The following is a 15072-nucleotide window of genomic DNA, read 5'->3' on the forward strand; positions in this document are numbered from 1 at the left end:
CTCTCTGTCAACCGGACAGGACCTCCTAGTGTTGACACTGAGCCCCGCCGATCCAACACGACTGGTTTGCCGACGAAATCGTCTGATGTGGTTTCAACAGGCTTCCCGTTGCGACGACCACGAAGATCCATCACACGCAAACTACAACTGTGCTCCCTGCTAGCTGTGCTGAAGCACCAATTTGAACTGCTCTCGGGCTCACATATTGCTGTTCACTGGACCTTATGATCACTCAGCTGCACAGCTGATGCCTGCTGGACTGTTCCTTTACACGGTACCCTGTCCTGTTTATTCTGTTTAGCCTCAGCCCAAACTTTATCGCTATTACCAGTTGTTGTCTTAGCTCTCTCTAATAACACCTGTGATTGCTTTATGCCTCTCTCCCATGTCAATATGCCTTGCCTATTGCTGTTTGGGTTAGTTCTTATTATACAATTTCACTGTAGAACCCCAAGTCCCTCTCAAACTGCCTCAAATAGTTCCTTTGTTCCACCCCCCATACACGCCGAGACCGGCTCAATCGGTGCCTCCAGTGATGCTATCTCTTTCATTGTTACTCAACGCTTAGGTTTACCTCAACTGTACTTATATCCTTCCATATCCTTTTCTGTACATAATGCCCTGAATCTTTTCTACAACGCCCGGAGAACTGCCCCCTTTATTCTATGTACCCAACGCACTAGAATACCAGTTCTTAAAGCCTTTAGTCATATCCTTATTCTAGTACTCCTCTGTTCTTCTGGTGATGTAGAGGCTAACCCAGGCCCTGCAGCCCCCAGTATCACTCCTACTCCCCAGGAGCTATCATTTGTTGACTTCTGTAACCGTAAAAGCCTTGGTTTTCTGCACGTAAATATCAGAAGCCTCCTCCCTAAGTTTGAGTTATTCACTGCGTTAGCACACTCCACCAACCCTGATGTTCTAGCAGTGTCTGAATCCTGGCTTAGGAAGGCCACCAAAAATTCTGAAATGTCCATCCCCAACTATAACATTTTCCGTCTAGATAGAACTGCCAAAGGGGGTGGAGTTGCAATCTACTGTAGAGATGGCCTGCAGAGCTCTATCATACTATCCAGGTCTGTGCCCAAACAGTTTGAGCTTCTACTTCTAAAAATCCACCTTTCCAGAAATAAATCTCTCACTGTTGCCGCTTGCTACAGACCCCCCTCAGCCCCCAGCTGTGCCCTGGACACCATATGTGAATTGATTGCCCCCCATCTATCCTCAGAGTTCGTACTGCTTGGAGACCTAAATTGGGATATGCTTAACACCCCGGCCATCCTACAATCTAAACTAGATGCCCTCAATCTCACACAAATTATCAACGAACCTACCAGGTACAACCCTAAATCCGTAAACATGGGTACCCTCATAGATATCATCCTGACTAACTTACCCTCTAAATACACCTCCGCTGTCTTCAACCAGGATCTCAGCGATCACTGCCTTATTGCCTGCGTCCATAACAGGTCCGCGGTCAAACGACCACCCCTCATCACTGTCAAACGCTCCCAAAAACACTTCAGCGAGCAGGCCTTCCTAATTGACCTGGCCCAGGTATCCTGGATGGATATAGATCTCATTCCGTCAGTAGAGGATGCCTGGTTGTTCTTTAAAAGTAATTTCCTCTCAATCTTAAATAAACATGCCCCATTCAAAAAATACAGAACTAAGAACAGATATAGCCCCTGGTTCTGCTCAGACTTGACTGCCCTTGACCAGCACAAAAACATCCTGTGGCATACTGCATTAGCATCAAATAGCCCCCGCGATATGCAACTTTTCAGGGAAGTTAGGAACCAATATACACAAGCAGTTAGGAAAGCAAAGGCTAACTTTTTCAAACAGAAATTTGCATCCTGTTGCACTAACTCCAAAAAGTTTTGGGACACTGTAAAGTCCATGGAGAATAAGAGCACTTCCTCCCAGCTGCCCACTGCACTGAGGCTAGGAAACACTATCACCACCGATAAATCTACAATAATCGAGAATTTCAACAAGCATTTTGCTACGGCTGGCCATGCTTTCCACCTGGCTACCACTACCCCGGCCACCAGCTCTGCACCCTCCGCAGCAACTTGCCCATGCCTCCCCCACTTCTCCTTCACACAAATCCAGACAGCTGATGTTCTGAAAGAGCTGCAAAATATGGACCCCTACAAATCATCTGGGCTAGACAATCTGGACCCTTTCTTTCTAAAACTAGCCGCCGAAATTGTCGCAACCCCTATTTACTAGCCTGTTCAACCTCTCTTTCGTAACGTCTGAGATCCCCAGAGATTGGAAAGCTGCCGCGGTCATCCCCCTCTTCAAAGGGGGTGACACTCTAGATCCAAACTGTTACAGACCCATATCCATCCTGCCCTGCCTTTCGAAAGTTTTTGAAAGCCAAGTTAACAAACAGATCACCGACCATTTCGAATCCCACCGTACCTTCTCCGCTATGCTATCCGGTTTCGAGCTGGTCATGGGTGCACTTCAGCCACGCTCAAGGTCCTAAACAATATTATAACCGCGATCGATAATAGACAGTACTGTGCAGCCGTCTTCATCGACCTGGCCAAGGCTTTCGACTCTGTCAACCACCGCATTCTTATTGGCAGACTAAATAGCCTTGGTTTCTCAAATGACTGCCTCGCCTGGTTCACCAACTACTTCTCAGATAGAGTTCAATGTATCAAATCGGAGGGCCTGTTGTCTGGACCTATGGCAGTCTCTATGGGGGTGCCACAGGGTTCAATTCTTGGGCCGACTCTTTTCTCCATGTATATCAATGATGTCGCTCTTGCTGCTGGTGACTCTCAGATCCACCTCTACGCAGACGACACCATTTTGTATACATCTGGCCCTTCATTGGACACTGTGTTAACAAACCTCCAAACGAGCTTCAATGCCATACAACACTCCTTCAGTAGCCTCCAACTGCTCTTAAACACTAATAAAACTAAATGCATACTCTTCAACCGAACGCTGCTTGCACCCGACTAGAATCACTACTCTCGACGGGTCTGACCTAGAGTATGTGGACAACTACAAATACCTAGGTGTCTAGTTAGACTGTAAACTCTCCTTCCAGACTCACATTAAGAATCTCCAATCCAAAGTTAAATCTAGAATCGGTTTCCTATTTCGCAACAAAGCCTCCTTCACTCATGCTGCCAAACATGCCCTCGTAAAACTGACTATCCTACCGATCCTTGACTTCGGCGATGTCATTTACAAAATAGCCTCCAACAATCTACTCAGCAAATTGGATGTAGTCTATCACAGTGCCATCCGTTTGTCTCCAAAGCCCCATATACTACCCACCACTGTGACCTGTACGCTCTTGTTGGCTGGTCCTCACTACATATTCGTTGCCAAACCCACTGGCTCCAGGCCATCTATAAATCACTGCTAGGCAAATCCCCGCCTTATCTTAGCTCATTGGTCACCATAGCAACACCCACCCGTAGTATGCGCTCCAGCAGGTATATCTCACTGGTCATCCCCAAAGCCAACACCTCCTTTGGCCGCCATTCCTTCCAGTTCTCTGCTGCCAATGACTGGAACAAATTGCAAAAATCTCTGAAGCTGGAGACACTTATCTCCGTCACTAACTTTAAGCATCAGTTGTCAGAGCACCTTACCGATCACTGCACCTGTACACAGCCCATCTGAAATTAGCCCGCCCAACTACCTCATCCCTATATTGTTATTTATTTTGCTCATTTGTACCCCAGTATCTTTATTTTGCACATCATCTCTTGCACATCTATCATTCCAGTGTTCATACTAATTGTAATTATTTTGCACTATAGCCTATTTATTGCCTTACCTCCATAACTTGCTACATTTGCACACATTGTATATATTTTTTTCTGTTGTATTTTTGACTTTATGTTTTGTTTTACCCCATATGTAACTCTGTGTTGTTGTTTTTATCGCACTGCTTTGCTTTATCTTGGCCAGGTCGCAGTTGTAAATGAGAACTTGTTCTCAACTGGCTTACCTGGTTAAATAAAGGTGAAATAAATAAAAAATAAAAAAAGGTTAGGGTTTAAGGTAGGGACGTCCGAAGGATTCCAGATAGCACTAACCCTTGTAAAAGAGACATGGATCTCAGTGTGACTTCGCTGTGTACGTAAAGGTTACATAAATAAAAGATACCCTGAATTACTGTCTGATGACGTAGCAGTCTACTGTACACACCCTCATGATGTAAGGAAGCCAGGTCTAACAAATAGTTTAGGAATCAAGTCATTTTCTTGTTTTACCGTTTTGTCAAGACTATGAAATGTCATTGCAGTCTTAAGGTTGTAATTAATTTACTGAAGTGAAACTAATTATGAGGAAAATATCTATTAATATTTATATAAACACACCTTCATCATACATTTAAAGGGTATTACAGGACCACACAGAGACTGTTAGAGGGGGAGAGAGCGGAATAAATGCATACTGGGTATTTAGGGTTTTTAGATTGCCTTAGAGATTATCACTGATTTCGTATCACATTCATCTTGATAACTTAGCTAGTGAAAAACCCATGGGTGAAATAACATAGTCAAATTTTATATCAGCATTATTAATTCAAATGTAGTCATCAGTAGGTAAATTATGTATCTTATCTGTGATACTAGTTTGTCTGATCAAGCCGTTTCACTTTATTTCTCATACATTAATGTATGCCGTTTAGCAGATGCTGTTTTCCAAAGCAACTTGCAGTCATGCATGCATTTTTCTTAGGGTTACCCCAGCGGGAATCAAACCCATAAACCTGCGCTATGCGCTATGCTCTACCAACTGAGCCAAACAGGTCCTTATATATTACAGTGCCTATTGCATGGAAGCCTTGAGTAATAGACTCAATAGACTGACGTATTGTGTGATTGACTGTCCTTTTACTCCTTAAGGTCACGGTAACAGCTACAGTCGTGCTGCGCCCATCACACTCTAATTAGTGCTGTATTAAAGTCAGGTCCCCTGTGCCTGTAAAAGTTTCCAAAAGGTCACCCGTCAGAATCAAGATGCGGTCTCTGGGGACGTCAACATAAAAAATACTTCAAATTTTTTGCGCACTTTTAAATGTTAAGGCAATTTATAATTGATGCTTCTCTTATCATAGAATCATTTATGGTATGCTTTGTCTAAGAGGATAAAGGTCTTGTCTCGTCCTGTCTCTATGTTCGGGTAGACCATCAACACCGCAGATGTGCAGCTTCTCTCTTAAGGAAAACATTTTAATAATAAGTTAAATATATAGCATGACTGTGATACAGAGTTGGGACCAAAATGTATCATAAAAAATGTAATAATACATGAAATATGTATAATATATGTAAATTAAAGGTACGTTTTTTCTGTTATGTTACAGGAATACCAAATTGACATCATTTTTGCACAGACGTGGATTGACAGCCGTCTGCAATACAACAGCACCATGAAGATCCTGACGCTCAACAGCAACATGGTGGGAATGATCTGGGTCCCTGACACCATCTTCAGAAACTCCAAGAACGCAGACTCTCATTGGATTACGATGCCCAATCAGCTTCTGCGTATTTGGAACGATGGGAAGATATTATACACGCTGAGGTAAAATAAATGGCTTTTCTTTATCTGATATCACAGACATTGTTGTTTTGAACAGCCGATTATCGTTCCGTCTTAGTTCAGAGATTACAGCGTAGCAAACATTGGGTTTTCCTTTTTCAAGGAAAGAAAAATAGTCAATATGAATGAAAATAGTGTCATTACTACCTGTCTTTGCACTGAAGATTACATCTAGAATATTCCAACTTCCTCAGAATTCAGGTAGAGTTCAACACAGTGTAAGAAAGTGGCACAAACACAACTGACGTCTCTGCCACATACTGATGCTACACCAATACACAAAAATAAACATCTGTCTACTCTACGATAAGACGAATGTTGTTTTGTCTCTTTTTTCACTGCTCTGCTATGTGGGTTAGCACACTTGGTACATTCACTTTACACTGTAGTATACTGTCTTAGGGAGATCATGCTTTTTAGGGTATAAATGTCATCCTTTCAGTCCTTTTTTGTAACGTTTTCAACCGTGGACTCACCTCCGCTGAGAAAAGAGAGACATCACCCTGCTGTTTGCATCACTGAGTGAGGCATTCCCCTTGGCAACAGGCAAAGCACAGGAGAAAGGATAAGAATGTGTGGGCAAGTTAATTATTGCCAGCACTGACCTGGCTGGCTCCACAAGGCGGAATCATACAAGATCCGCCATTATCAGCCATTCTCAGTGAGGTTATCGGTTAGTATTATCTTTGAGCATTATCGTTTAGCTTTATGCAGTATATGAGTATTATCACTGAACATTATTATTGAGCATTATCACTGAGCATTATTAGTTAGCATCATATACTGCCCATAATGTCTATACACACCATCATATACATATATATATATATATTTATATTCCGGACTCTGACATTGCTCATTCTAATATTTATATATTTCTTAATTCCTTTCTTTAGAGTTTTTTGATTTGTGTGTATTGTTTTGTATTGTCAGGTATTACTTCACTGTTGGAGCTAGGAACATAAGCATTTCGCTACACCCGTGATAACATCTGCTAAATATGTGTACACAACCAATAAAATGTGGTTCGATTTATTGGTGATGACTATTGTTGAGCATTATAACTGAGCATTATCAGTGAACAATATCAGTTTGCATTATTAATTAGCATTTTCAGTAAGCATTATTCATCAGCATTATCATTGAGCAGATCTAGAAATATTCTTGAGTGGCATCCTGGTCTGATTAAAACAATGGAGTGAATCTAAGCTCCCATCTAAGCTCCCATTAATTCCTCTTCACTGTGAACTTCAGTCAAGCCAACGTAAACAAGAGTGACATTTTATCAGGGGAGCGAGAGGAGGAGGAGGAGGAGGAGGAGGAGGAGGAGGAGGAGGAGGAGGAGGAGGAGAGGAGAAGAAAGAGGAGACGAATAGGGTGGAATTCGGTCTGATGACCTACATAACTCCGGGACAAGAGCATTTCTTCATCCGTTCATTTTTCTTAACTAGTCTGTCGGAGTTTGTTACTCAAGGAAAATACCAATTTGCAGCGCTCACCAGACTCGGAGGTGACCAGCCGGCCGGCCGACCGAGAGACCCGCAATCTCTAGCCCCCTGGCACTGGCAGTCATGTCAGGGTAATAGGTGGCCCATTTGGTCTCTCACAGGCATGCAACAAGGTTCCAGTTTGTTAACTCTGCAATCGCTCAGTCTTTTCACACACACACAAAAAAGGAAACAGCATAGCAGCGAAATGCAGCATTATTGCTCTCTGTCTCATTCTCAGCATGTGCAGTATGTGAGAACAACATCAAGAGCCAGCCTTCCCTTATTTCACACCCTATGCTGTCTTCATCAATAAATGACACATTCACATCACCAGTGGTGTATGTGGTTAGCGCGGCGGTGGTTGTTGTTGTAGCACTGCTCTCTCAGAGCAGAGCTGAACTCTATGTGAGTAACGACAGCAATGCTCACTCACGGCCTCTCTCTGACTCGTGCTGTAGGTTGACCATCAATGCAGAGTGCCAGCTGCAGCTCCACAACTTCCTATGGATGAGCACTCCTGTCCCCTGGTCTTCTCTAGCTGTGAGTATTGTACAGCCAGGCAATAATGTCACCCATTCATATGTCCTATATTTTGTATAAACATATAAAAAATATCTGGGGAAATCATATATTCCATATGCATTTATGAAAATACATTTACATTACATTTTATTATGTCATTTGAGACCTCTTAGAGCGACTTACAGTTAATATGCATATTTCATAGCATGTACCACAACGCCTCCACATACAATGATTAAGACTAAATGCATAAAGGATTAAGCCAAAAAAGATGGTCCAAAACTCTATGGTGTTCTAGGTTGCCAGATTGATGTCTTGGAGGAGGAATGGCGGGGTTGTTTGTCAGCGTACATGAGAAGAAGTGGGGGTAAGGCAGCAATGGCAGTGCCAACAAACAATGACAGACACAATTGTTGTTTGTTTCATAAAATGAGCAAATTAGATCAGTTCCATTTCCTAATAAACAACTCTGGACAGGTACAGTGCCTTCGGAAAGTATTCAGACCCCTTAACTTTTTAACCCCTTAACTTTTTCCACATTTTGTTAGGTTACAGCCTTATTCTAAAATTGATTACATCGTTTTTTCCCCTCATCAATCTACACACAATTACCCCATAATGACAAAGCAAAATCAGGGTTTTAGAATTTTAGCTAATTTATTAAAAATGAATAACAGAAATATCACATTTACATAAGTATTCAGACCCTTTACTCAGTACTTTGTTGAAGCACCTTTGGCAGCAATTACAGCATTGAGTCTTCTTGGGTATGACGCTACAAGCTTGGCACACCTGTATTTGGGGAGTTTCTCCCATTCTTCTCTGCATATCCTCTCAAGCTCTGTCAGGTTGGATGGGGAGCGTCACTGCACAGCTATTTTCAGAGATGTTAGCTCGGTTCCAAGTTTGGGCCCTGGCTGGGCCACTCAAGGACATTCAGAGACTTGTCCCAAAGCCACTCCTGCATAGTCTTGGCTGTGTGCTTAGGGTCGTTGTCCTGTTAGAAGGTGAACCTTTGCCCCAGTCTGAGGTCCTGAGCACTCTGGAGCAGGTTTTCATCAAGGATCTCGCTGTACTTTGCTCTGTTCATCTTTGCCTCGATCCTGACTAGTCTCCCAGGCCCTGCCGCTGATAAACACCCCCACAGCATGATGCTGCCACCACCATGCTTCACCATAGGGATGGTGCCAGGTTTCCTCCAGACGTGACGCTTGCCATTCAGGCCAAAGAGTTACATCTTGGTTTCATCAGACCAGACAATCTTGTTTCTAATGGTCTGATGGTCTGAAAGTCTTTAGGTGCCTTTTGGCAAACTCCAAGCGGGCTGTCATGTGCCTGTCACTGAGGAGTGGCTTCCGTCTGGCCACTCTAACATGAAGGCCTGATTGGTGGAGTGCTGCAGAGACGGTTGTCCTTCTGGAAGGTTCTCCCATCTCCACATAGGAACTCCTAGAGCTCTGTCAGAGTGACCAATGGGTTCTTGGTCACCTCCCTGACCAAGGCCCTTCTCCCCCGATTGCTCAATTTGGCCAGGCGGCCAGCTCTAGGAAGAGTCTTGGTGGTTCCAAACGTTTTCCATTTAAGAATGATGGAGGCCACTGTGTTCTTGGGGACCTTCAATGCTGCAGACATTTTTTGGTACCCTTCCCCAGATCTGTGCCTCAACACAATCCTGTCTCGGAGCTCTACGGACAATTCCTTCGACCTCATAGCTTGGGTTTTGCTCTGACATGCACTGTCAACTGTGGGACCTTATATAGACAGGTGTGTGCCTTTCCAAATCATGTCCAATCAATTGGGTTTACCACAGGTGGACTCCAATTAAGTTGTAGAAACATCTCAAGGATGATCAATGGAAACAGGATCCACTTGAGCTCAATTTCAAGTCTCATAGCAAAGGGTCTGAATACTTATGTAAATAAGGTATTTCCGTTTTGTTTATTTTATAAATTTGCTAAAATTTGTTTTTGCTTTGTCATTATGGGTTATTGTGTGTAGATTGCTGAGGATTTTTATTTATTTAATCCATTTTAGAATAAGGCTTGTAACGTAACAAAATGTGGAAAAAGTCAAGGGGTCTGAATACTTTCCGAAGGCACTGTACATCTCCCTTGACTCACATACCCCTAATATATACAACAGTCAATGTCTTATATATACACAAGACAATCACAGTATGATACACAATAGACACCAAAAGCCAGACCAAATGCTATCCCAGGCATTTTCTTCTGACCCACGTATTGTAGTCTTACAACTCACTTTTGTATAAATTATAGAGGTACCTGCAATGAACGCCATCGGTCACTACAGGTCCAATGTACTAGATCCAAATTATACCGTTTGTATTCTATCACAGTATGAGGTCGATGCATATACAACTGATGGCTTGATGGGCAGATACTCTGAATGGTATATACAGTGAGGTAGAAAAAGTGCTTGTTCTCTTACGTTTGCCCACTGACAAAGACATGATCAGTCTATAATTTTAATGGTAGGTTTATTTGAACAGTGAGAGACAGAATAACAACAAAAAAATGCAGAAAAACGCATGTCAAATTTTAAAAAAAATTATTTGCATTTTAATGAGGGAAAAAGTATTTGACCCCTCTGCAAAACATGACTTAGTACATGGTTGCAAAACCCTTGTTGGCAATCACAGAGGTCAGACGTTTCTTGTAGTTGGCCACCAGGTTTGCACACATCTCAGGAGGGATTTGATTTTGTCCTCCTCTTTGCAGATCTTCTCCAAGTCATTAAGGTTTCGATGCTGACGTTTGGCAACTCGAACCTTCAGCTCCCTCCACAGATTTTCTATGGGATTAAGGTCTGGAGACTGGCTAGGCCACTCCAGGACCTTAATGTGCTGATTTTTTAGCCACTCCTTTTTTGCCTTGGCCGTGTGTTTTGAGTCATTGTCATGCTTGAATACCCATCCACGACCCATTTTCAATGCCCTGGCTGAGGGAAAGAGGTTCTCACCCAAGATTTGACGGTACATGGCCCCGTCCATCGTCCCTTTGATGCGGTGAAGTTGTCCTGTCCCCTTAGCAGAAAAACACCCCCAAAGCATAATGTTTCCACCTCCATGTTTGACGGTGGGGATGGTGTTCTTGGGGTCATAAGCAGCATTCCTCCTCCTCCAAACACGGCGAGTTGAGTTGATGCCAAAGAGCTCCATTTTGGTCTCATCTGACCACAGCACTTTCACCCAGTTCTCCCCTGAATTATTCAGATGTTCATTGGCAAACTTCAGACGGCCTGTAAATGTGCTTTCTTGAGCAGGGGGACCTTGCGGGCGCTGCAGGATTTCAGTCCTTCACGGCGTAGTGTGTTACCAATTGTTTTCTTGGTGACTATGGTCCCAGCTGCCTTGAGATCATTGACAAGATCATCCCGTGTAGTTCTGGGATGATTCCTCACCGTTCTCATGATCATTGCAACTCCACGAGGTGAGATCTTGCATGGAGCCCCAGGCCGAGGGAGATTGACAGTTCTTTTGTGTTTCTTCCATTTGCGAATAATCACACCAACTGTTGTCACCTTCTCACCAAGCTGCTTGGCGATGGTCTTGTAGCCCATTCCAGCCTTGTGTAGGTCTACAATCTTGTCCCTGACATCCTTGGAGAGCTCTTTGGTCTTGGCCATGGTGGAGAGTTTGGAATCTGATTGATTGATTGCTTCTGTGGACAGGTGTCTTTTATACAGGTAACAAGCTAAAATTAGGAGCACTTCCTTTAAGAGTGTGCTCCTAATCTCAGCTCGCTACCTGTATAAAAGACACCTGGGAGCCAGAAATCTTTCTGATTGAGAGGGGGTCAAATACTTATTTCCCTCATTAAAATGAAAATCAATTTATAACATTTTTGACATGCGTTTTTCTGGATTTTTTTGTTGTTATTCTGTCTCTCACTGTTCAAATAAACCTACCATTAAAATTATAGACTGATCATTTCTTTGTCAGTGGGCAAACGTACAAAATCAGCAGGGGATCAAATACTTTTTTCCCTCACTGTAGGTTTGTAGCCTGAAAGAGAATGATTGTCTACAGCTTTTCATGAGAATTTGTGAGTCACCAATGGGAAAGCTAGATGCAAAGCTACTCTGTACCTCCCTACCTTTCTTTAAAGCCACATTCAAAAGGACCAGGCTTTCTGGGCAGTGCATTAACTACACAACAACAGTATATCACCTGCAATAAAATGGGACAAAATTCAGCTCAGGCAGAATGGGAAGTGAATATAAAGCATTATTAATAAGTGGAGTAGTACATTGAAATTATACCCTTAGTAAGGATTGGTGGGAACAGGATGTGAAAGCCATGCGCGCTGAAGCTAATGGATTTCCAGCTGTTTCCCAGATAAAGACCTTGATCTTACTTCTATTCAGTCTACAATAAATCCCCCCCCCACAGTGTACGTATTCCGCCTCCATTTCCCCCCACCCTTCCAAGGCACCACCATTGCTTCTCCATCCACAGCCTATGTACAGTGGGGAAAAAAAAGTATTTAGTAATCCTCAATTGTCACCTTCAGATAGAAAATAGTCCTATCATATTATCATGTCTTTGAATGTCGTTGTTTTTGTAAATAAACGTCTTGGTCTGATTGCCCAGACACAGAGTAAGCGTAGTCCTCGTTTAAAAAGCATGCTTAATAGAGAATAGGCTTACTCTCTGTCCTTGAAACAGGGGTTTGAAGAGTTAACTTAAGTAAAACGGGAAAACTCTATCCATTCGTCCACACCACCCACCCACTGGCGTGACAGAGCCGACAGACAGATTCTCGCTGTTTGATATTTTCACTTACCCCAGGGAAAAAACATTGGACATGTGGCGTGCTGCGTTCCCATGGCGATAATGGCAGCAGGTAGCCTAGCGGTTAGAGCGTTGGGCCAGTAATCAAAAAATTGCTGGTTTGAATACCTGAGCCGACAAAGTGAAAGATCTGCCGATGTGTCCTTGAGCAAGGCACTTAATTTGCTCCAGGGGCGCCGTACTGCTATGGCTGACCCTGTAAAACAACACATTTCACTCACAGGAGGTTGGTGGCACCTTAATTGGGGAGGACAGTTTTGTGGTAATGTCTGGAGTGGAATGGTATCAAACACATGGTTTCGCGCTGTTCCAGCCATTATTATGAGCCGTCCTCCCCTCAGCCGCCTCCACTAATTTCGCTGCATCTATCCGGTGTATGTGATAATAAAACAGATATTTTTTAATTAAATGAGTTTTATTAGTTAATCAATGTGGATTTTCTCACCTTTCAGATCTTTAAAGGGATAGTTCATCCAAATTACAAAATGACATATTGGTTTTCTTACCCTGTAAGCAGTCTAGGTATGACAGCAATACATGCTTTGGTTTACCTCATATTTTAGCATTTGTGGCACAATTCCCATTCAAGTCATACCGATATAAACAGTTTTCGCACATCGTCCAAAACATCCCAAAGTATCTCAAATGTATTGTGAAGCTCAGCAAAGTCACTTGATTTGAACATGAGGTGCGAAAAATGCTAATATCGGTCCCATGACTTGAATGGGATTTGTGCCACAAATGCTAAAACATTAGCATTTGGGAACAGTGCCAGGGAAACTAAACCAAAGCATGGATTGATGTCATACCTTGTCTATATACTGCTTACAGGGTAAGGAAACCAATGACATTTTGTAATTTAGGTGAACTATCCCTTTAATTAGGAAGTGCATCGTGGCTCAATCTAATGAGAAAAAGAGAATCCCAGATAAGGGATGAGTCATTTCTGTCCATTGAAGTGTTTATAGACAACCAAACATAGAGCACAGTGGATATAGGCTGCTATACAAGGATTCATGGACATCTGACCCTTATACATTCTCTTTGCTTCGACCCGAGCTATTATCTGTGCAGAGGAGGAGAGAGGAGGTTGGCAAGGCTGTCGACCATGGCTCGTTTCTATGTCGCCTACAGTACAAAGTGGGATATGTCAATAACTGACCTTTACCAGTGAAGAGTCAATCCCACAGTGCCCTTATTGTACTCCTACCATCTTAATGGAGAGTATGTGGTTTCTCTTGTGTATGAGCGTGCACAAACGTTCCCATATATAGCGTGCGCGCCCCATTGGTGTAAAAGTTCAGTCACCTGCCGACATGGCATTCATGTTTATTGCCTGCACCATGGAGTAAATAGCCTAAACTTACCTTTCTTGCTCCTCGTTATTGGATTGTACTTTCACTATGTCACGGACATAGTACTGGCGACGAGGCGGATCCGGACTGGAATGTTTGAAGAGGATTCGTGAGGAAACATAAAAGTGGATTTTCCTTTTCTGATCATGGCTTTGTATGGGAAGATTGAGGAGTTTGTTGAGGAAAATCATAGGTCTTGGGAGAAGTATGTTGAAAGGCTAGAATGTTTTTTTGTGGCTAAAGAATCGCGCTGTGCTGCTCTGTGTGTGCGGGGCAGTGACATATTCTACACTGAACAAAAATACATCATACAGTGGGGAGAACAAGGATTTGATACACTGCCGATTTTGCAGGTTTTCCTACTTACAAAGCATGTAGAGGTCTGTAATTTTTATCATAGGTACACTTCAACTGTGAGAGACGGGAATCTAAAATCAAAAATCCTGAATATCACATTGTATGATTTTTAAGTAATTCATTTGCATTTTATTGCATGACATAAGTATTTGATACATCAGAAAAGCAGAACTTAATATTTGGTACAGAAACCTTTGTTTGCAATTACAGAGATCATACGTTTCCTGTAGTTCTTGACCAGGTTTGCACACACTGCAGCAGGGATTTTCTCCAGATCCTTCAGGTTCCGGGGCTGTCGCTGGGCAATACGGACTTTCAGCTCCCTCTAAAGATGTTCTATTGGGTTCAGGTCTGGAGACTGGCTAGGCCACTCCAGGACCTTGAGATGCTTCTTACGGAGCCACTCCTTAGTTGCCCTGGCTGTGTGTTTCGGGTCGTTGTCATGCTGGAAGACCCAGCCACGACCCATCTTCAATGCTCTTACTGAGGGAAGGAGGTTGTTGGCCAAGATCTCGCGATACATGGCCCCATCCATCCTCCCATCAATACGGTGCAGTCGTCCTGTCCCCTTTGCAGAAAAGCTTCCCCAAAGAATGATGTTTCCACCTCCATGCTTCACGGTTGGGATGGTGTTCTTGGGGTTGTACTCATCCTTCTTCTTCCTCCAAACACGGCGAGTGGAGTTTAGACCAAAAAGCTCTATTTTTGTCTCATCAGACCACATGACCTTCTCCCATTCCTCCTCTGGATCATCCAGATGGTCAATGGCAAACTTCAGACGGGCCTGGACATGCGCTGGCTTGAGCAGGGGGGACCTTGCGTGCGCTGCAGGATTTTAATCCATGACGGCGTAGTGTGTTACTAATGGTTTTCTTTGAGACTGTGGTCCCAGCTCTCTTCAGGTCATTGACCAGGTCCTGCCGTGTAGTTCTGGGCT

General features: G+C 43.2%; 1 protein-coding gene across 1 annotated transcript in view; it reads left to right on the plus strand.

Moving 5' to 3' along the window:
• The window catches only part of LOC121545210 (gamma-aminobutyric acid receptor subunit gamma-3), a 51714-nt gene that overhangs the window by 16886 nt on the left and 19756 nt on the right, over positions 1–15072 (plus strand). The window contains 3 exon segments of the mRNA XM_041855683.2: positions 5357–5577; positions 7544–7581; positions 7584–7625. Of these exon segments, the coding sequence (XP_041711617.2) occupies positions 5357–5577; positions 7544–7581; positions 7584–7625 (301 nt within the window).

This window comes from Coregonus clupeaformis, chromosome 29 (assembly GCF_020615455.1).
Source record: "Coregonus clupeaformis isolate EN_2021a chromosome 29, ASM2061545v1, whole genome shotgun sequence".
In the NCBI taxonomy this organism is placed as follows: Eukaryota; Metazoa; Chordata; class Actinopteri; order Salmoniformes; family Salmonidae; genus Coregonus; species Coregonus clupeaformis.